At 45.6% G+C, this 22,475-nt stretch overlaps 1 protein-coding gene across 7 annotated transcripts in view; it reads right to left on the bottom strand.

Annotated features, from left to right (window-relative positions):
• Atp11a (ATPase phospholipid transporting 11A) overlaps positions 1-22,475 on the bottom strand; it is a 128,099-nt gene that overhangs the window by 77,863 nt on the left and 27,761 nt on the right. For 2 of the 7 annotated variants that reach the window (XM_017802020.2, XM_017802022.2), the window contains exon 1: positions 6,923-7,002. The exons of 2 other annotated variants lie outside the window; for them this stretch is intronic. In XM_017802020.2, coding sequence (XP_017657509.1) covers positions 6,923-6,982 — 60 coding nt within the window. In that variant the 5' untranslated portion in view covers positions 6,983-7,002. Of the gene's footprint in view, positions 1-6,922; positions 7,005-22,475 lie in introns of those variants that run through there. 3 more of the 7 variants (XM_029553697.1, XM_029553696.1, XM_029553698.1) reach the window with 2 other exon arrangements.

Here is a 22,475-nt window from a genome sequence, read left to right as displayed (position 1 = left end):
TATTTTGTTGAGAACCCAGATAGTCAAAGCAACCCCAAGTACAAAGAGCACTGCTGGGGAGATTACTATACCAGATCTCAAAGTATACTACAGAGCTTTAGGCTTAAAAACAGCATGGTACAGGCACAAAAACAGACACATAGATCAATGGAACATCATTGAAGAACCAAACCTGAGTACACGCAATTTCAGCCACCTAATATTTGACAAAGGTGCCAAGAACACACAATGGAGGAAAGACAGCATCTTCAACAAATGGTGCTGGCAAAACTGGATCTCCACCTGTAGAAGAATGAAACTAGATCCTTATCTTTCATCTTGTACAAAAGTCAACTTTAAATGGATCAAAGACCCAACGTGAAACAGGAAACCCTGAAACTATTAGAAGATATTGGCAGTAACCTACAAGTTATAGGTGTGGGAAAGGATCTTCTAAATTGGACAGCAGTTGCTCAGGAATTAAGGTCAACAATCAACACGTAGAACCTCATTAAACAAAAAGCTTCTGTACAGCAAAAGAAACAAAACAGTGAAGAGTGGGAAAAAATTTTGACCAGTTTCATGTCTGACAGAGGTTTAACATCCAGAATATATAAAGAACTCAAAAAACAAAGAAGCAAGAAAGCAAATGACCCAATTGAAGATGGGCTAAAGATCTAAACAGAGAGTTTTCAAAGGAAGAAATAAAGATGGCTAAGAAACATCTTTAAAAGTGTTCAACATCAGCCAGGTGTGGTGGCACATGCCTTTAATCCCAGCACTTGGGAGGCAGATGCAGGCGCACCTCTGTGAATTCAAGGCCAGCCTGGTTATCACAGTGAAAGATTTATCGTCCTCTTTTTTTTTTTTTTTTTTTTAAAAAAAAAAAAAAAAAAAAAAAAAAAAAAAAAAAAAGTTCAACTTCCTTAGTAATTAGGGAAATGCAAATTAAAACCACCTTAAGTTTTCACCTTATCCCAGTCAGAATGGCTAGGATCAAGAGAACACATGATACCAAATGCTGGTGAGGATGTAGAGAAAGGGGAACACTCATTCACTGCTGGTGGGATTGCAAACTCATGCAACCCCTATGGAAAACAGTATGGAGAACTCTTAAAAAACTAAAAATGAACCTACCATATGACTCGGTTATACCAAGCCTTAGCATATACCGAAAGGACTCATCCCATTGTAGAGACACTTGTACAACCATGTTTGGTGCTGCTCTTTTCACAATAGCTGAGAGATGAAAGCAACCTAAGTGCCCCTCAACTGACAAGTGGTTAACAAAAATGTGGTGCATTTACACAATGGTGTTCTGTTCAGCAGTAAAGAAAGAGGAAATAATGAAATCTGGAGGTAAATGGATGGATCTAGAAACTGTTACACCAAGTGAAGTAACACAGACTCAGAAAAGAAAAAAAAAAAAAAAGATGTATGTTCTCCCTCATTTGTGGATCCTACCACCAAATCCTTTTAAGTGGGTGCATATCCTGATACAACTGCAGGGACCAAGGATATGAAAAGGAAACAGGGAGGTAAAGGGAAAGAAGGAACCAAAGAGAGAATAATAGAAGGATAGAGGTGTTAGTAAGGGAGAAATATGTAAAAAGGGAATAAAGGGGAGAGGGGAGGGGGGCTATACAAAGAACTATGGGAATAAAAGGGAAAAATAATTCTCCAGATACACTTAAAAAAAAAAAAAGCCTTAAACACAGAAGGAACCCTATGGTAATGGGAAAAAGCCCAGAAGTAATACAGTTGTTAAATGAAAATCCCAGTGCCAGAGGTGGGTTACCCCCTGCCATGAGCTGTTGGTCTGAAGGGCCCTGGAGGTCCCCAAAACAATAAAGGCCATTGCCAATAATGTTGGTTGTACACCAGAAGTGGACAGAGGGACCCTATTGCTGAAGACACTGAAGACGTGAGCACAGGAGAGGGAGAAATCAAGCTTGGACTAAGCTGGAAACTCCTTGTCACTGGATAGGTGGCTTTCATGGTACCAAAAGGCAATATACAGATGACTGGGGAAAGAATCATTCCCTATAATTATGCTCAACAACTGACCCCACATGTTGCCCTATGAACATACCAAACAAGATGTTCCTGCTGGTGCAATAGTGGAGTATCTATTGTTATGTATAACCAGCAAATTTTCAATTGGATATAATGCCCGCTCCTAGGGATGGAACACACATCTGGTACTGTAGACCAAACCAACCCCCTGTGGCAGGGGAGAATATAGGCCCCAGGGGGAAGCCACTGTAATTGCTTTGTTATATGGATGTGATGCACCTGCTAAAGTACCATGCAAGCGTTTGTGTTTACACCCATAGGTTATTATAGCAGCCACTGTTTAGATGTTCTTGTTTCTTGCTGTTTGTATTTTTATAGTAGATGGAATTCCACTGAAATGGGCCAACAACCCATGAACTAATGATGCAGAGACCCGAAAGTCCAGTGCCTTGCCACAGTAAGAGGAAGATCATCCCACACCTACCACACCCTCCAAGGCTCTGAGATTTCTGTCAAAGAGGTTGGTGGAAAGAATCTAAGAGCCAGAAGGGGTAGAGTGTTAACTGGAACCACTATGCTGGCAACCTATAGTCACACCTCCTTCCCATGCTCATCAAGGAGTCGAGGGGGGAAGTCAGTTACTCCCCAACCTAATCAGTGGATCTTAGCTGCATATGGGGGAGGGGCTAAGGATATATAAGCCGAGAATGCCAGGAGGCACATTTTCTGCGGCTGTCAGGAAGTCACAGGATCTATATTTGAGTTATGGACTAAAAAAATAAAATAATAGGCATTTGGATAGATAGAGGGATCTGGCTAGATCGCAAGTGGATGGACTTGCACTGGGGTATGTCTGGGGACACTGACTTAACACAGTGGGCCTTAACACCCAGGACAGTATATGGGTTCCAGTGGGGGGCTATGGGTGGGGTCTGATGGGGATGGGGCTATAAAGATGACTCAGATTGTTTGTGATATTCTGTATGAAATACATCAAAATTTAATTTTTAAAAAAAAAAATCTCCCCTATTGGAGCAGGGTAAACAAGTCCCATTACTTGTCTGAACGAGTTATTCCATAGAATTTGTCCTTTGAGCACAGCTGCGGCTGGAAGTCGTTTTACACAATGGGATTTTGCCAGCAAGGGCTCAGAACTAAGGTGAGCATGGCTGCTCTGGCTTGCATTACACCCACACAGCCTGTGGGCAGCTTGTTTATCTCAGATGGAAGTATAGGCTCCCGATGTCTGACAGTTCCTCTGTCAGCTTCAAGCCTCTGCTGCAGACAGAGGTGAGCTCTCCAGCAACTGCCATGAGGGCAGAGCAGCTCCCCAGACCTGGCACACAGTGGTCCTGGTGAAGACCCAATAGTTGCTTCTCTCTATCCAAGCACGGCCTCTCAAAGTACAGAACCCAGTTTCGGAAGCTGCACTTCAGCTCAGGTGACTACTTTCCAACTTCAGAACTGGGAGGAACAACCCATGGAGGTCCACCATCTGAAGAGTCTTCCAAATCTTGCCAGGCCATGACCTATCAGAGAGCATCTACCGGCTGATTACATGCTGTTGGTGAAGGCCTTAGGAAGGTCCTGCACTTTAACACCTGGCTTCAGAAATCTAGACACAGAGAGAGGACAGTGTGGAGATGGCTGAGCATGTAGTAAAAGAACTTGAACAGCAAGATGAAAACTCCAAGAAGGGGACAGACGGATTGTCACTTCTGCCAGGATTACATATATCCAAACAGAAACAGGAAAGCTCAGGCCTCCCCACACATTCAATGTCTGAGGTTAACAGCATTTGACTCCCTTAATGAAATAAAGGTCTATCAGCAGGGGCCAACTCCCTGACTCTACACATAGAGTTCACAAATACTAACACCACATGGTGGTTTTGTTTTACTTGGGGGTATTGTCAGGGGAAGGTAGACAATGGATCTCACTGTACAGCCTGAGCTGACCTCAAACTCGCAATTCTCCTTTTAGTCTCCCAAGTTCTGGGATTACCAGCCCGTGCAATGGTGACTGGCTTGATTTGACATTTTAAGAAATGCCAAGACAGGACCAGTGAAATGGCTCAGTGAGTAAAAGCATTTATCACCAAGTCTGTCAACCCAAGATCCATCCCTGGGACCCACATGTAGATGTAGAAGAGAACCAATTCCTGCAAGTTGTCCTCTGATCTCCCAATGTGCATGCTTTAGTGTGCACACCTACAATAAATAAATGTAATCCATTTTTAAAAAGAACTACAACACAGCATATGAAGCTGCAGTCCTAAACTCCCTGTGTTCCCACTCCCTCCTCCTCTTCAGGGGGCACAGTCAAGATGAACTACAGTCCTTGTGTACCACACTGTACTGTTATACGACAGTGTCTGTATCTGTCTAGAGATGGGCTAGGAACAGCAAAGCACCATCTGTGCAGTGACACTCTTACCTATGTGGCCTCGCCCTGGTGCTGTGTCTGTTTATATTCCTCTCACCCATGTGGCCTTGCTCCAGTGCTGTCTGTCCTTACTCTTAGCCTGACCCTAGCTCTCTGTGTCTACACTTTACATAGGATGCCTTGCCCTGACCTATTTTCCTATAGCTGTTTTCATTCAGTATCACATTTATATCAAGAGAAAAGAGGTAACAGCTTATCTGAATTGATAAACACAATGAGGCCAGGACTTTCAACCTCTGTGCAGCATTCCATAGACTGAAGAACGAATGATTTATTTACTCAACCCTGAGACCTTTCCCCTACATTTTCCTCCCATTTACAGTGTGTGTATACTGAGCATCTCTAGATTTCACTGGACAACAGAATCTGTGGTTGTGACCTTGAGAATGATGCATTATAGAACAGAATGTTCTTCAAGTATATTACCAGTATGCATGCCACTGAGGAGGTCCAGAAGGCCTGGACCCCACACCCACCATAAGACTTACCAACTTTGCCCTCTGATCCAGCCTTACTGCTGTTCTGCCTGGTTTCTTGCACTTATGAGTGACTTTATTAGCTCTCACCTATGGTGGGCTTTCTACCCTTTACCTTTTTGGTGTGTATGCATATGTACATGTTTGTGTGTGTACACGTGTTTGTAAGAATGTGGAGGTCAGAGGTCAACATTGGGTATTTGTTTCAGTCACTCTTATGTTTGCCACATGGTCTCTCCCTGAACTTAGCTTGTTGATTAGACTAGACTGGAAGGCCGGCAAGCCCCCAGGGATCCTCCTGTCTCTGCCTCCTCAGCCCTGGGATTACAAGCACACACAGCCATGCCTGGCTTGTTTTCCATGTGTTCTGGGTGGGATTGAACTCATATCCTCTTGCTTGTATAGCAAACACTTTACTGACCTCATTTTTAATACTGGGTTTCCTTTTTCTCATAGAGTTCTTTACAGGTGATGAATGGTAACAATATGCAGGAGACTTGGCAGACTGTGCGGAGTATGGCAGTCAGTGGTTCTTTACTTTCACTGCCTCACCATCGGAAGTTTCATATTCTGACTCCATGGAATCTCCAGTCTTTCTGACATTTATATTTAGACAGTTCTAACGGGAATGTTACCTGACTGAGGGTTCACAGCTCTCATTCCCAGAGGATAAGGATCTGGTGGCTACCTGGCCAGCTGATCACCTACCACCTATGCTGATATATGATGACAATACCATGTGGCAAGCTGAAGTGACCTGTCAAAAGTGGGGTCTGGCACAAACCCCAGGCTCTGGACCCCAATCCTGTCCTTCACAGCCCAGTCATCAGAACTGAGAGGGAAGGGTGGTCAGGAACAGCACTCAAGTGACCAAAGCATGAGTTTTCATGGCCTTAATTGGATGAAATCTTGGACAAAGGGGATTGTATTTACTGGGCTCTCCAACTTCTTCCAGAGTCATAGCCACCATGGCATGGCAGGCAGGTCCCTGCAGAGAGGACAGTGGGTGGCAGGTCACCCTACAGCCCTAAGCTACCCACCGGGGTGGCTGTTAACCAGATGACCTGCAGGCCCAGATGCTGCAGGCCCAGTGTATCACACAACTCTACTACAGAGCAACCATGGTGTCTGACTGTGGTCACATCTAACAGATGTGAGCAAGTTGTTCAAGGCCCACATAGCACCCAGTGACGACAAAAAAGATCTGCAGAATGAGCAAACTAACTTACTGTATGTAAAGTTATCTTTCATCTTTTTGAGGCCACTGTATTTTAAACCCAGATTTTATCCAACTCAGGTCAAAGCAATAAGTATTTATTGGCAGTGCTGACTCATAACTATTTGAAGAAGAGAGAACAGTCTACCTTGTGAATGCATATTATGCATTGTATGAACTGTATTATGAATTGTATTATGCACTGTATGAACTGGCTATAAAAACTGACCAACTGTGTTTGAGCTGAGACAGAATCCTTTTCAACAGAAGGGAACTTTAATGTATGGACCCACAAAATGGGTCATACTGATTGCATTTGGACATTTCCACCTTCCTCCACCTGAGCCTAGCTGAAATTCCCCCTTACAGGTGTTCCTATGCCTAGTGTTGAATCCTTTGGATGGAGCAGGACCCATTCCATGGACCCCCATACCAGGCTCTGCACTGAGCACTGTGGAGAACACATAACCCTCATCCCTAGATAGTGTTCCCATGGGCTTTAAATCACGAGAGAAACAAGGGAAGCCACTTTGTCCAGGTTCTAGGAACTCATGTGGATGGGACTGAGAAAAACCTCATGTTTTCACTGTGGTACGTCTAGCTCAGGAGGCACGTAGCTCTTTAGTACAGTAACTCTACATTTCGTATCTGTCTCGTAAATCATGATGAAGTACACAGTTAATAGCTGCAAGAATAGCCCAGTATACTGATCCGATAAGGCTGTATTTTCTGCTTCTGTTGTTTTTTTTTTTTTTTTAATGAAAAGCAACTTCCATTAAAAATACAAAACCTGAAACAGAAGATCATGATGGTTCTCTGAGAAGAGCTTGAACAGGACTTGAACAGACATGGGGTTGTGCAATTACACACCATTTCAGAACTGACTTCTTGTCTGTTTGTAAAAAAAAAAGGGGGGGGGGATAAGAGGTCTGTTGAAAAAAAAAGTTTTGAAAGATCACTGCAAACCTCCCACATGGAAACATCTTTAACACCGGAAATGCAAGTGTCTCCCTCCAATCTTCCCTTGGTAAATAAAAGTAAACTTGCAGAGCCACTTATGACGATGGAGAAATTTACTTCTGAGTTCAATGAATTCTTAGCACAAGATGAAAAGCAGGTCTCATCCCTCCAGCCGTACCTGTGCAAGACAGACCAGGTTAGGGACACGTGTGGATGTCTGCTGGGGAAAGCAGAGGCTCACAACAGTCTTCCCAGGCTCAGCGTCCCAGAGCAGCACAAACAACACTGCACAGACTGTCTTCTATGGATGTTGTCTTAGTTTGTTTCTTCATTGCTGTGACAAAACACTCTGACCACTACCAACTTGGGGAGGAAAGGGTTTATTTATCTTACATCTCCCAGGTCACAGTTCATCAGGGAGCCCAAGGTAGGAACTCAGGACAGGAACCTGGAGGCAGGAGCTGGAGCAAAGGCCATGGAGGAATTCTGCTTACTGACTTGCTCCCCTGGCCCCTGCTCAGCCTGCTTTCTTATTCAACACAGGCCCACCTGCCCAGGGGTGGCACCACCTACAGTGGGCTGGGCCCTCCCACATCACTTATCAAGAAGATGCCTCTCAGACATGGCCACAGGCCAGTCCAATAGAGACAATTCCCCAATTTAGGCTCCTTTAACCCAGGTGTGTCAAGTTGACACTAAAGCTATCCAGCACAGACGTCAACTGCCCCACAGTGACAAGAGAAAGTCTCTAAGCACTGGAGTGTCCTATGGGTGGGAGAGGTGGGGCAGAACTGCTCCCAGTTGAAAAACTCTCCTTCAGGGCAAGATGGACTCAAATTTAAATGATGTCACCAGAACAAGACTGGGGGCTGTAGAACATGGCTCTTCCTATCCTGGCAGGCCTGAGTGCAGTGTTGCAAGATGGGCGATAAGTGTTTGGAGGAAGAGATGATGGAGGCTCCCTCTCCTTTGTCAGGAGGAATGGACATGGTGTGGAAAAGTTATCAAAGCAGGTGCTGCCACAATGCTCACTGCATTGTTACTATACAGCGGAAATCAGAAGCCTTTGAAATATTTACCAACTGATGAGTAGATAAAGTACGGTACATCCATATAATGGAGTATTATTCAACCATACAAAGAAATGAAACAGTCCTATATCTATTACAACATGGATGAATTTGAGGATACTGTACTGACTGAAAGAAGCCAGCCACAGAAGATACGTGATAAATGGTTCCATTTATGTAAAAGGTTCAGAACATGCAAATCTATAAAAGACAAAAGAGCAGATGAAAGTTTGCAAGGCTAAGGGGCAGATGGACTGGAAAGGGATTGATCAGGAGAGATGAAAATATTCCAAAGTTACTTGCATATCTGTCAGTATCCTAAACAACCACTCGATGCGTGCACTTTCAAAGGGTGAACACATATCCACGCTGAGTGGAGTGTGTAGTAAAGTGAAATGGAAATGGAAACTCCTGTTTCCTGTTGTCCATGCAAATCCACACACATGCAAAGTTTTCACTGCATCCTTTGGAACTGTGCTAAGCCTCTGAACTCTTGGCTTCAGACGGAGGGTGCCAAGCAAGCCCCATCCATGTCACATCCCCTCATCACCCAGTTGTAGGCACCTGCCCAAACTGCCCACACTAAGCCTGGGTTTCATCTCTCTCTGGATGGATCTTCCTGCCTTCTCTATGGCATCTGTTTGTGCTGCCACGTGTCACAGAGCACTGAGCCCTGCTCTCAGCTCTGCTGTGGGACTGTCACATGTACAGAGCTTCGAAGTCGGACTCCTTCTGGAACAAATCCTTGGTTCTATCTCAGGAAGGAAACAAAATGCAGTGTATGGCTGATCTTTATTCTCTGACTACCTTGGCATTTTCACAGGGAAGGGAAGCACTTGCTACCATGCACTCGCTGAGCTGACAAAGCATCAGGGACCCAAATCAAATAGATCTGTTCAGTGCTTTACATTTCAGCTCAAAATGTAAACTACAAAAACTACAAAACTGAAAATTCTAAAGCTGCTTTTGTTTTTCTCCAACTGCTCCATCTGTGTCACTGCACACTTGTGAAAATCAGACCCCCTAATGTAAGGGCCAAGGGGGCAGGTTCCAGGAATGCCCTGGGGTGGAAAACCAACAGGGTTTATGTCCTTTGGGTAAGATGCTACCCTATCTGTATTCAACCTACACATATCCTCCCGCAGACTTTGAGCCTCTCTAGATTAGTTGCAGTGCCTGGGACAGTGGCATGCTCTGAAAGCAGCTGTCATACATTACTATTTGAAGAGTAAGATAAGGAGAGAGCCTGTCCATGGGTGCACTGCTTTCTTCATGTCTGATGTGAGCTGGGTTGAGTCTGAATACAGGTTGACAGTGGACATGGAAGTTGGAGGATGCTGGCAAGCTTTACTGGAGCAGAGAAAGAAGTGGGAAATGTGTTCTATTTATAATTAAAGTATCTTCAGGGTAAAAGGGGCCTGTCGGGCTCTGAACAGAACCTGATGTGTACCACGGGGTGACATAGGGAGGGCTTCACATCAGACTCTGGAAGGAAGGCCCATGAACTGTGTAGGCACAAGTGTGTGGAGACAAACTGTCACATATCACAGGGCTTGGATGTGAAGGACCCTCCAAAGCAAAGGTAACAGTGAAGCGCAGCGATGGTGTTAGAAAGTGTAATGGTAAGTTCTGGGTCCTTGTACCTTTGCTCTTAAGTATTTGTTTATATCATTTAATTTTCAGCATGGCCAAGACTGTTGGACATCAGACAGCTAGCTGTGTGTCTAACACAATGACATGCTCTGTCTGTAGCTGCTATACAGTACTGCTTAAAGAATGGAGCAGGGTAACCAGGTGTGGTGGCACACACCTTTAATCCAACAAGAGGCAGGGGCAGGCAGGTCTCTATAAGATTGAGGCCAGCATGGTCTACATAGTGAAAGCCAGGAAAGTTGGGGTTATAGGGAGACCCTGTCTCAAAAACACACAGATATAAACAGGCCTGGAGCTAGGGGTGAGTCTAGGGGATTAGTCTGGGGGATTAGTCTGGAAATGGAGGGGCGAGTCTGGAGATGGAGCTGGGGATGAGTCTGGGGCTCATGTTGGGACTAGGGGTTGAGTCTGGGGATGAAGCTGGTGACAAATGAATCTGGGGATAGGGCCAGAGAATGAGTCTGTGGTATGAGTCTGGGGATGGGGCTGGCTATAGTTTGGATTTGGAATGTTCCTCAAGGCCCGCATATTGAAGGTTGTTAGTAGAACTTTTAGGAAGTGAGCCCTGCTAGAAGGAGGTAGGTCACAGGGGGTATGCCCTTGAAGGGGTACTGGGACCCCAGCCTCTCTTATCTTTTTCTTTGCTGCCAGGAGGTGGGAAGCCTCCACACAAACCTCACCATGATGTTCTGCCTCAGCAGAGGCCCAAAGCAACAGGGACAACCAACTATGGACTGAAACTTCTGCAACCATGAGCCAAATTGGCCTTTCCTTACTGAGCTGATTTTATATTTTGTCACAGTGAATGGGATGCTATCAAGGGGACAGGGGTCCGACTGGGGTCCAGCTCCATGAGGGAACCTGAGACTTTTCTTGATTCGGATTAATTCTCCTTTGAGGATTTCGAAAAATGCAGCTTGACTTGGGAAAACATTGAATAAAAATAAGAAAGAATGGGGAACCTAGTTTTGATCTGAATACACCTTCCTGTTTTCACAAATATCCATGCAGGTGACTAAGACAGGCACAAGGAAAAGTGGAAGACAAGGGTGGCAGCACACTCAGAAAACAGGCAGGCTCCTGTCCAGAACACACTGGCAAAGCACACTGGGAGCTCTCCACCTTGTTTATTATCTAAAGTGACAGCCCCCTGTGCCTGTCACCACTGTGATGACCCCAGGAACACACAGTGGCTTTGTTCTGTGTAACTCCCCACCTCACTAATGTGATGGACAGGGGCTCAGGAACACTGGATGCCCGAATCCCTTAGGCTTCTAACATTTCAAATCACTTCAATGATAACTTTATATCTTCTGCTTGAATAAACAGCAGGCATTCTGTGTACTATTTCCCATACAGCTGGTGCTTGAATGCTGTGGAATAAATCCACACAAAACTAAGCTTTCAATGCGGTTGTTGGGCTGGAAAGATGGCTCAGTGGGGAAAGACACCTGCTGCCAAGCCTGATGACCTAAGTTCAATCCCTGAGACCTGCCAGCAAAAGGAGATTACTGACTCTGACTTCCACACACATACTATACATGCTGTGGCATGTCCACACACACACACACACACACACACAGAGAGAGAGAGAGAGAGAGAGAGAGAGAGAGAGAGAGAGAGACTAAATAAGCAAATAATGTAATCAAATTTAAAAATAAATAAAACATATATTTGAAATGCGCACTTAGCATGTAGTGGCTTAAGGCAGTAACTGCCTGCTGCAACGCTACTAAAACTGATCACTAATGCATTTGAATTTTCACTTTCTCTTTTCAGATATCCACTTCTCATTCTCAAGACTCACAAGAGAGGATTGGGCTACCACAGATAAATATCCTCAACCATCATTTCATCTATACAGAGACCTGTGGAAGACACATCAGAGAGAAACTCGTGCTCAACCACTACCAGTTTGGGGGAGTCTTCCCACCCCTAGGAAGCCTGTTCTCTTCTCCACTGTTCTGTCATGAGGAGGGGAACAACCCCAGTTCCCACCTCCCTCTGATCTCTGGACTTCACTGGAATGCAGTAATTGAGCATCTGTAGTAGGTTATTACATAATGCCAAGGTAAAGCTAGAAACTGAAAATGGAGTCCCAAAAAAAGAAAGTTCTGAGCAGCAAATCCAGGTTTGCAAAGGTGGGAAGGAAAGTTCAGTCACACACAGAATGGCAGAGGCTCTGTGCACATACCCTCAGTGGTGGGGTGAACCGCCAAGGTCCAGGTCTTCACTCCAAAACAAATACCTGGACTTTATAGAACACTTGTCACATTCCCCCTATTACACCCTCAGTACACAGGGCTCTTTTTCATAAATAGCACAGAGAATCAGCAGAGACAATGACCCCCAAATCTAACACTCAGGAATTCTAAGCACAAGCCTAGGCAGTGAGGTCTAACAATGAGAGGAGATGCCTGCACACCAGCTGGGACTGGCTCTTCCTTGCACAGAGGAGAGGTGGCTGATACTGGCAGCAGGGCACCTCAGTCAGACTGGTCATCCATACTATCCCTTCAAAGGAGGCCACTGGTTGCCATAACCAGGTGACACGGTCACATTTCTTGAGATAGCAATGACCAACAACCAGTCCTGAGGAAAGACTTGTAACCAAAGAGGTGCAGACAGTCCCTGTAAAGACGACCCCAAGCCAGGCATGGAGGCATAAACCTGTAATCCCAGCATTGGAAAGGTTGCAGCAGTAGGATCATCATAAATTTGAGGCTAGCTTGGGCTACATAGTGACATCTAGGCCAGCCTGGGATACAGAATGAGGTCCTTCTGAAAGACAACCACCCAGAGGTCACAGGGGATTAACAATTTGACTATATGACTATTTTCTAATGTATATATATGCATGTGAGCAGACACACATATACACAGCGTTCTGTATAACTATTTTATGATACAAGTATGCATATGCATACAAGTATATACACATCCACGCTTAAGTGTGTATGCTCTGATGTCGAAAGACAAATAATAGCTATTTGTAACATGCACATTATTTGACGTCTCAGTTCTTTAACATAAAATAACATCTCATCAATTGAGAGAGCACTTGAGTAGCACAGACAAATGCAAGGCACTCATAGGCTGTTCATAGACAAGGCACAGCAAAAGCAAATACCCGTATGCTCACAACCATGGACATGCCACGTCACAGCAACATGACACCATACACCACCTAAGAGGCCGGGACAGAACAGCATGATCTCACAGAATGAGGCCTGTAGGCATCTCCAGGACAGACTTTCCTTTCCAGCCCCTTACATGGCACACAGGGCAACCTTGCTCACAGTGGTACAAACCAGTAAAACCTTTCTGCCCAGCAGGGTTTGCAGTGAACAAAGTATGTGCCTTCTGATGCAAGGTAACCATTCACAGGAGCCTTGGGTAAATGTGGTACAGTAGGTCCACCCACAGGCACCCTGAGTGGATACATCCATGGAGAGATCAGATATACAAGGTCAGGTGTTCATTTTGCTGGGAGAGAAATGGCTAATTCAGAGAAAGGAACAAGGAGTCTTGCTTACAGAGCTGAGGAACCGGCTTTCACAACAGGAGAGGTTGAGACCCAGAGCCACACTACTGAGGTCCAGCACCTCAGCAACAGGTAGCTTTCTACTGTCAGTGCCTTGATTCACAGCTGTAGAATGGGAATGGTTGTACTGCTCTATCTAGAGGGATGCTGTAAAGATTAAGCACCAGAAACTCTGTAGCATAGCATTACCTGCCACCTCTGTGAATGTTCCTTTGTGGGGGTGATGGCTGACAATGAGAAATCACAACCTTAACTGTTGTAGAAGGGGAAAATACAACCAACCAACCGCAACTGTGGTAAAAGAGGGAGCTGCATAAGCACAGCCTAGAGGCAGGTCAGTTCTTGCAGACAAGTGCTGCCTCTTCCACCCTTGACACTGACCATGGTCTCCACATCCTCCCAGGAGAGACTCCTATGAAAGTTAGGGTAGCTCAGACCTGTCTTGGTTCAAGAGTCTGGTGACTGCCTCTGGTTTCTGCCTTGTCTCTAAATACTCTAGACATTCATCCTTTTCTTTCCTTTCTGCACAGTCTTTTTTTTTTTTTCCAAAAAGTACAAAGAAGCTGTCAAAAGTGCATACGGTGCACTCTAAGAAATGGAACAACTGCCAAAAGTCCTGTTCTGTCTTTACAGTTTCTTGGCATCCCTGGTCTGAGTCTGATCATTGACTTCTGAGTTGAAGGGAGTCTCAGCTATCATGCCCTTGCACTCCAAAGGCTGCCAAACACCAGCTGAGTGTGTAGGCTCTCAGGGCCCATGCGTTACTGGCTACCATCTCCAGGACTGACTTTTCTTTCTAGCCCCTTATATGGCATTGACAGGGCACTGGAGTGCCTCTCCTCCTCCCCAACAGGCTTCCTTGAGGATCTGTCTATTCTTTACCCATAGGTGGTCACTCCCAAATCCATTCCTGGCCCTGCCTGATCCCAAGTACCACATCCTAGCTTCTTCTTTCCATTGATCAGCATCTCCTAGGCCATAAGGCAGCACTGACCCAACTTCCTTAACCCCTGAACCTCAGGCACTGGAAGGTGACCCAGAGATTCTCTACTACTCACCAACTACCCATTCTCCTGGACCAATGGTTTCCACCTCTGAAAGCTTTTAACAAAGAAGACCAACAGAATCAACAACAAAAATAAACCACCAGGTTAAAATACACACAAAGGCTTGAACAGGCATTTCTGTAAGGAATACATAGCAGCCAAGAGGCACATGGAAAGATGTTCATGTCAGTCACAATTAAAAATGCAATTAAAACCATCATGAGATGCACCCTACAACCCATTAAGACTGTGGCTACCAGAGACCCAGAGAACAACCACTGAGCCACCTTTGGGAGGATGTGGACAAGAGCCACTGCATTCTGTCAGTAGCAACACAAAATGGTGCCACGACTGTAGAAATCAGTATGGAGATCCCTCACAAACTTAAAAGCAGGACTACCCTGTGATCCAGCAGCCCAGCTGTGGGTGTTCACCCAAAGGAAGTGAAGTCAGTTTGTTGCAGAGACCCCTGCACACTGTGGTGACTCTGTGTGTCAGTGGCCAGCAGTAGAGGCAGCTGGATGTCTGTGGATGAACAAGTAACAAAACATAAGTCTGTGCACTGGATGGGTACCACCCACACAACACTGTGTGATCCCAGCACAAGGCAGTGTCTGAAGTAGCACAGCTGAAACCAGGAGACAGACGGTAAGCGATAGGACAGAGGGCAAGTGAGGTCACAAGGAGGGGGCGAGAGGCTTTGCTTTGGGGGTGCAAAGTTTCAGTTTTGCAGCCTTCTAGAGATCTCTCATACAACATGAACACACTTTACCCAAGTGCGCCTTACAAAATAGTTATGATGGTGAATATCATGCTACGGACTTGTTTTATGTGGTGGTTAGTTCTGCCAACTTGACACAATTGAGAATCACCTAGGAAGAGAATCGTAATGGAGAATTGTCTAGATCGGGTTAGTCTGGGGCATATCTCTGGGTATTGTCTTAATTATGTTAACTGATATGGGAAGACCGAGCCTAACATGGGTGGCACCACTCCCTGGGTTTAGGTCACGAACTGCATAAAGGTAGAGAAAGCAAGCAGTAGTACGCACACACTTATTCTCTGCTCTTGACTGTGGCTGGCTGTGACTTCTCCATAATGATGGACTGTAACATAGAATTATAAGCCAAGTAACCTCTCCCTTAAAGTTGCTTTTGTCAGGTTATTTATCATAGCAACAGGAAATGAAACTAAGACATTGTACAAAATTCTTTAATATTAAAATTAAAACAACAGCCAGGCACGGTGGCACACTCCTTTAATCCCGGCACTCAACAGGCAGAGTGAGGTGGATCTCTGTGAGTTCGAGGCCAGCCTGGTCTACATAGCAAGTTCCAGACCAGCTAGGGCTACAGGGAAACTCAGTCTCAAAAATAAATAAATAAAATAAATAAACAAACAAATACATAAATAAATGGGGCTGGAGAGCTGGCTCAGTGGTTAAGAGCACTAGCTGCTCTTGCAGAGGACGAGGGTTCAGTTCCCAGTACCCACAACCTAACTCCAGTTCCTGGGCATTCAATGCCTTCTTTGGACCTCTGTGGGCATTACATGACACGGGTGCACTTACATGCAGGAAATACACTCATACACATAAAATATAAATAAGTAAAATATTTTTAAAAATAAAAATAAAACAAGAACACAGTCAGGACCTGACAGGAACCTTCTCATTCACCTTGGGGTAGGACGTCACCTTTTTGTCTTAAGCATCTCACATGACTCCCATGTATAGCTACAACAAGGTCCATCCACAAACTACAAAATAAAATTTGAATTATCTCTTACACAGGGACACATGATATAGCATATTGATTTACCCTTGCACTGGGGCACACAGTAGGTATTCAGCAATCACTAAGTGTTGACATGACGCCAGCTGAGAAAACATATCAATGACTGGGCAGTAATGACACAAAGTGTATTTTAAAATAGTGGGCTAAAATTACTAACCACTAAACTCTGCTTTTAAATTCTACCGCTAACTTACTTAGACCAAGTCCTTTAGCTACGAACTTCCCCTCTGGTACAGTATAGCAATTACCACTCGCATTTACATTTGCGGCAATGTCTCACATTTAACCCTGGCCTCTTATAAACCAGACCTTCTTCCCACTATCCTTGCTTGCAGTGGAGGAGCCCTGAGGAGCGCAGGCTCCAGTGGCACAGTTTTAACACAGGGCTGCCGAGCAGCCTCAGGAAATGCAGAGGTGGTACAATCTAGTGACATGGACACTCATTTGTGTTCATTTCCATTCATTAGGGTTAGAGCCTGCAGGGGACAATAGAGCTGTCATCACCATGGGTTGGACAGCGTGACTATGTATACCCACACATGCTGTGCGTCTGATGGGCATGATCATGACCACTGGTTATGGTCGAGAGGACAATATGTTGAGTCACCAACACACAGTGGCTGCAGCATCGCAGCATGGAGCCTGACTCTGTGTGGAGGCTGGAGACTGACCACCTGAGGCTCTTGGGTTCACTTGGGGTGACACTTTTTAGGAAACAGGTATTGGACATCAGGTGCAAAATCTACCCCATATTCATAGACCAAGTTCTGCTTCTGATTAATCTTATATTTCCCTGCCTTTGTTATGCTAACTTCATATACAAGCAAAATATCAAAAATAAGGATGTATATATTCAGACTTCTGGGCAACCTCCTACTTCCCTGCCTTTGGTTAGATTAACTTTGTATCTAAACTAAATATCAAAAATAGGATGTGTCTCTTTGTAGGTTTCACACACTGAGGGCATTAATCAGCATGAACACTGGCAAGACAGAAATCAAGCTGGATTGGTGAGGAAATCACAGGATAGTTCTCACCCTAATGTTTTCTCTTGATTAGAGCTTGCTGCTTGTTGCTAAAACTCCTTCCTTGGAGGAGAGATGTAAACAAGGTCCACCCCTTCTTCCTTGGTCCCAACAACAAACAAAGGTAGGATTTACCAAAGTGCACTCTCTGGGAAACCAGTGAGTTTATTGTGCAACTTACAGAGCAATGGGTGAGGGGTTAGTTACAGAAGTGTGGGTGCTTTCCCTAAGGCTGCACCGAAAAGTCTTCATCCAAGCATGGATGATTGGCTTCCCCACAGCCACAATGAGTGTCCCTCCCTTAGTCTTCCCCAGTCTACACACACCAGCCCTTCCCCAAGGGCACTTGCACTTAGGACTGAATTATGCACCATGGGTTGGGAGGTGTGAGGGTCCCGTGCCTCTCCCTGATCCTCTTTCTACATGGGTGTCAGCAGTCAGTGGGCCCAAATGTGATGACTTCTGACAAGTGGCCGCAGCTGAGCTCAGGAAGATGGCATTAATCTGATTCTGAGGACAGTGCTGTACAACAATGCTATACTTGCCTAGACTTTCCAAAGACAATGTTTAAACTCATTTAGCTTGAAATGCTGTAATTTAGGATAGTCCTTTTGGATACAGTCTTGCTCATTTTAGACAATTACAATGTGTACTCCACATTGGGTCACAGCTGATTCTGTACACTAACATCAACCTCAGGGTTCAGATGGTTAATGGAACTCTGCTCCTGCACGTCTCTTTCCTCCCGACATGAGGGAATGGCACACTGACTTCCCCATAGAGGGATGCCGAGAATGGGCCAGACAGAAAAGCAGGGAGGAGGGGAAGGAACATCGGCAGTAGTAGAGCTTCCTGTAGTGAGCCCAACCAGAGAAGGCAACGGGGCACTTGAGAAGGGACAGGTACGAGGTCACTGGAGGAATTGGAGTCAGGGGCCAGGCAGGGTGCCAGCAGGACACCGGCAAGTATAAAGCCCTGTTGCCATACCACGAGAATGATGCTGGGGCCAGAGAGAGGGAGACCAGTGTCCTTCATGTCTGCTAGGGAGTGGACAAGAAGCTATACCTGAAATCGCACTTGAGAAGCTCAAAAGCCAACACACAGGGAACACCAAATCGCCAAACACTGGATCATCCCTAATCAGGCTGCAGAAGGACCCTGTGGTAGCCAGATCTCACAATGACTCTGGCACTTACAAACTGTGCCTCAGGGAAAGCTGTCCTCATTTGAAAGGCAAGTGGTAGACTCCCCACTGCAGTGTGGCCCAAGTGACCACTTTCCACCTGCAGAGATATTTTAACTTGAGAAAGACTTAACCCATAACCAGCCCACAGAAACAGTCACCTCCAAACATTGCATGGTGTACCACTCCCTGCTTTCCATATACCTGACTGAGCAGGGTCCTTGGCAAACTGTTTTTTTTTCTTAAGCCATGAAAGTTAGATCAAACTTGCTTTCATGGAATCCTAGCCTAAAGGGAAACTATAACATGTACAGAGCCCACTACTCTGCCAGAACCTACAACAGCTGTGGAGACCACCACACTCTACAAAATACCTGCTGCTGTATTAAAGGCCGTGATCAGTCAGCAGACCCATGCCATTCAGTGCTGTGGCAGAGATAGGGGAGAACAGAGTTCACACAACACCCTCATGCCTTGAAGAGGAAGGAGTGTTGGCTGCTTACTATTCTTCTGCTCAGGCTCAGGAAGGAAAGGGAAGGCTGGCAGGGGCAGTGGGTATGGTTGTGAGTGTGCGGGTAGTATGGGGGCAGGGTAGGAGAAAGTGAAGCATGGCGAGTAGGGGGTACCTGCAGGTTCTGGCTCTGCCTACTGATGCAAAGAGAAGCGGGTGGAGAAGACAATCCTAACACCCACACCTGTGTTCTGGCTAGTGCCATCCAAGACCACTGCCACAGTCTGTGAATTGCGGTGTCTACTCCTGGCCCATGGAGGCTCACCTTCCTAATTGCCTGGAAGTAGGCTCTGAGAACCAGCAGAGGTAAAGCAGGCCAGAGATATGCCAGGCTCAGAACGCGGGAGGACAAGAAGACATTATTAGGCCAAGGGAGATGGGGAGGATGCGGGAGGTCTTGTACTCCACCAGCCCAGTGGGACCTAGGCTTCAGAAGCATACCCATGCCTGCTATACTGAGCCAGGAAGCCATGCTGTGATGCAGAGGGCAGGAGACAGGCAGAGCCTATTCTAGGGTACAAGGTCTTTCCTTAGAGAGTCCCCTGTTGTGGGGATGACTGAACCTTCCCTTCCCTGTGGAGTCTGCTCTGGAGTCCAGGTAGGATACTAACTGCCACAGTCACCTTTTTATCTTGGATTTTAGCTATTTATGCTGAGGGCCAGAAACAACTCAGTAAAGATTCATACTAAAAGGAGTTTTGTTTGATATTATTAAAGTGAAAATTAATTCTAGTATAATTATCCACAAACTTTTATTTCTCTGGGGGGAAAAAATCTCAACAGCATCACCTTTAGATAACAGATATGAGGGTGGCATCAACCCAATCAGATGCCAGCCACACACAGGGCAGAACCAAGTACTTGGCATTGTAAGGTATTTAGACCTCATGACTTTGGCCAAGTCAGAAAACTGAGGCTCATAGAGGCTACATAAACTTAACCTGGCTACAGGGTTCACAGAGGGTTCTACCCGAGCTAGGAGGCTCTCTGCCACAGCTGCAGGGCTCTTGGCTCTGCATGAGCTGCAGCAGAATGAGGGTGACCATCACCTTGACCCACCACCAAACTTGCCAATGCATTTCACACCCATAAGCATGTCATCAGAGCTGCCACCTTTCTTGTCTGACAGGCTTCTGTGGCCAATGTGGCTGACTGACATACCCTGACTTACTATCACCAGGGCAAGTAACGAGGACTGTCACCACCGTGGTAACCTTGAGCCACTTGAGACTTGGTGGGTTATTACAACAATCTGTGAGCATCCCACATCACCATCCCCTATCAGAGTGGTTGTGACTTTTAGAACTGTGTCAGTATATCAGAGGTTACAAAGGATTCTTTTCAATGAGTTAAAGCTATATTACTCCTCTGAAGCCTAACCATGAGATTAGATACTCTAAATTCTCTTGACTTAAATCAAGAAGTTCACATGGTTCTGGATAAGGACCCAGATGTCCTTATATGTTGATGTCAAGAATCTTCAGAACTCACAGGTAAGTTATTTCTCTTATTTCTACTATGAATTCAACCCAACTAATTTTTACATATAATTAATTCCTAAAGTATCTACAAGTTTCAGAATAATCCTTCTGTATACAGTACCTTTTATCACCTACAGAATGGCTGGGACACAGGCAGGGACAGTTTTAACAATGCCACACTCCATAGGTGTCTGCAACACCCAAGGTAAGAACCAATGAGGTCCCCAACACTGGAAGCCCATATTTGAAGATTAAAAATGCTGACCCCCACCAGGCGTGGTGGCACATGCCTTTAATCCCAGCATTTGAGGCAGAGGCAGGCAGATCTCTGTGAGTTCCAGGCCAACCTGGTCTACAAAGCAAGTTCTGGCCAGCCAGGGCTACAGAGTGAGACCCTGTTTCAAAAAGTCAAAACAAAATAAAAATGCTGATACCCTTATCAGAGATTTCAGCACTCAAAGCTCCTCTTTAATCTGCTGAACTATAATGATGGCTTGTTTAGTCTTGTCCCAGAAGGATCATTTAGGAGTTGCCACAGTGGTGCTTTGGTTTGAGTTCCTAGTAAATCAAACAAGGTGGATGGGAGATGGAGAACCAGGGTTGTAGTGTGGTGGCTTGGAGTGGGTTTCCTGAAGGGCTGTATGTGAGATTTTACACAGGATATGTGCTGCTCACCTTAGGCTCAGTTGGCTGTCTAGTGCCCAGCAGCCCGGTTCTCCATTATTCCCCTCCCCATCTCTCCCTCCCCTCCAGACCAGTGTAACATTCATTCTTCCTCTCCTGGGTGCAAGGAAGGGAGATCGAGTCCCTTCACCAGCTCAGTCCTGCTGCCTTTGGTCTCTTTCCACCTGAGCAGATATGCTCTCAATCACTGTGCCTTCTCTGCCTGGCTCAGGGCAAGACTTACAGAGGCCTCTCTGCACACAGATGCCTGACCATCCACCACCCTATCAAGGACCTGGCTCTTTGCCCAGGGGAGGCTTTTGGGGGATTGGCAATAAGGAAAGACCTACTTGACCCTCAAAAAACAATCTTGTCTCAGCACACAGCATGAACCAGCTGTCCCAAGTCACCTCTGACTTAATATCAACAGACAGGTTTCTATACCCTACCAATAACCTCTTCATTCCATTTCCACCTCAAAACATTAAGATAAAATTCACCCATCAAATGTACAATTCTTGTGTCCAGGATATTTACAGAGTTGTGAAACTATCTAATTCCAGAATACTCTCAGCACCCAAAGAGATACAACACCCATGTGAGCCGTCACTTCCTCACCAGCCCTCTCCAACCCACACCACTAGGATCCATCCTATCTCTGTAAAGTTGCATCTTCCCGACACTCCACGTAAGTGGGGCCATCCAGTCTGTGGGGTTGCTGCCAATTTCTTTTGTAAGGCGTAATTTTCTTAAGGCTCGCCCACGCTGTAACTTGAATCAGTGCTGTACTTCCTCCCAGCTTGCGTGACATTCTGCCTCTTCATTCCTGGATGAACATTTGAGAGGTGTCCACTTTTGGGCAATCATGAACAGTTTGCCATGAACATTTGTACACAATTTTAGTGTGGGTGTAGACATTCAATTATTTGGGGGACACACCTAGAATTAGAATAGAATTTCTGGGTCACATTTCCTAACTCTGTGCACTCCTCTATTTGGAGCATCCACCTGCATTTTCCAGGGAGAATGCTCCACCTCTCATTCCCACCAGCAACACTCAAGTGCTCCCACTCCCCAGTGTTGTCCCCATAATGGTGTGCATGAAGCCATCTCCTGGGCCTGACCTGTATTTCTCTATGACCCACAGTGCTCAACGTCTACTGTGGTTATGACCACAGGTGTTCTCTGAAGATCACAGGTATCTGCTCAATTTTCTGCCCATTTCTTGCTTGGTTATCTTTTAAATGGGGAATCTAAAGAGCTCTTCATGTTTACTGGATGCAAACCCCCTAATCTGATCAAGGCTTTGAAAATGCTCTCTCCTTTAATCCCAGCACTTGGGAGGCAGATCTCTGAGTTCAAGGCCACCCTGGTCTACATAGTGAGTTCCAGGCCAGCTGGGGCTATAGGG

Source organism: Nannospalax galili, unplaced genomic scaffold (assembly GCF_000622305.1).
Source record: "Nannospalax galili isolate Female #2095 unplaced genomic scaffold, S.galili_v1.0 scaffold744, whole genome shotgun sequence".
NCBI lineage: Eukaryota > Metazoa > Chordata > Mammalia > Rodentia > Spalacidae > Nannospalax > Nannospalax galili.
The sequence above is the reverse complement of the archived record's forward strand: the minus strand, read 5'-3'. Positions and strand labels throughout refer to the sequence as shown.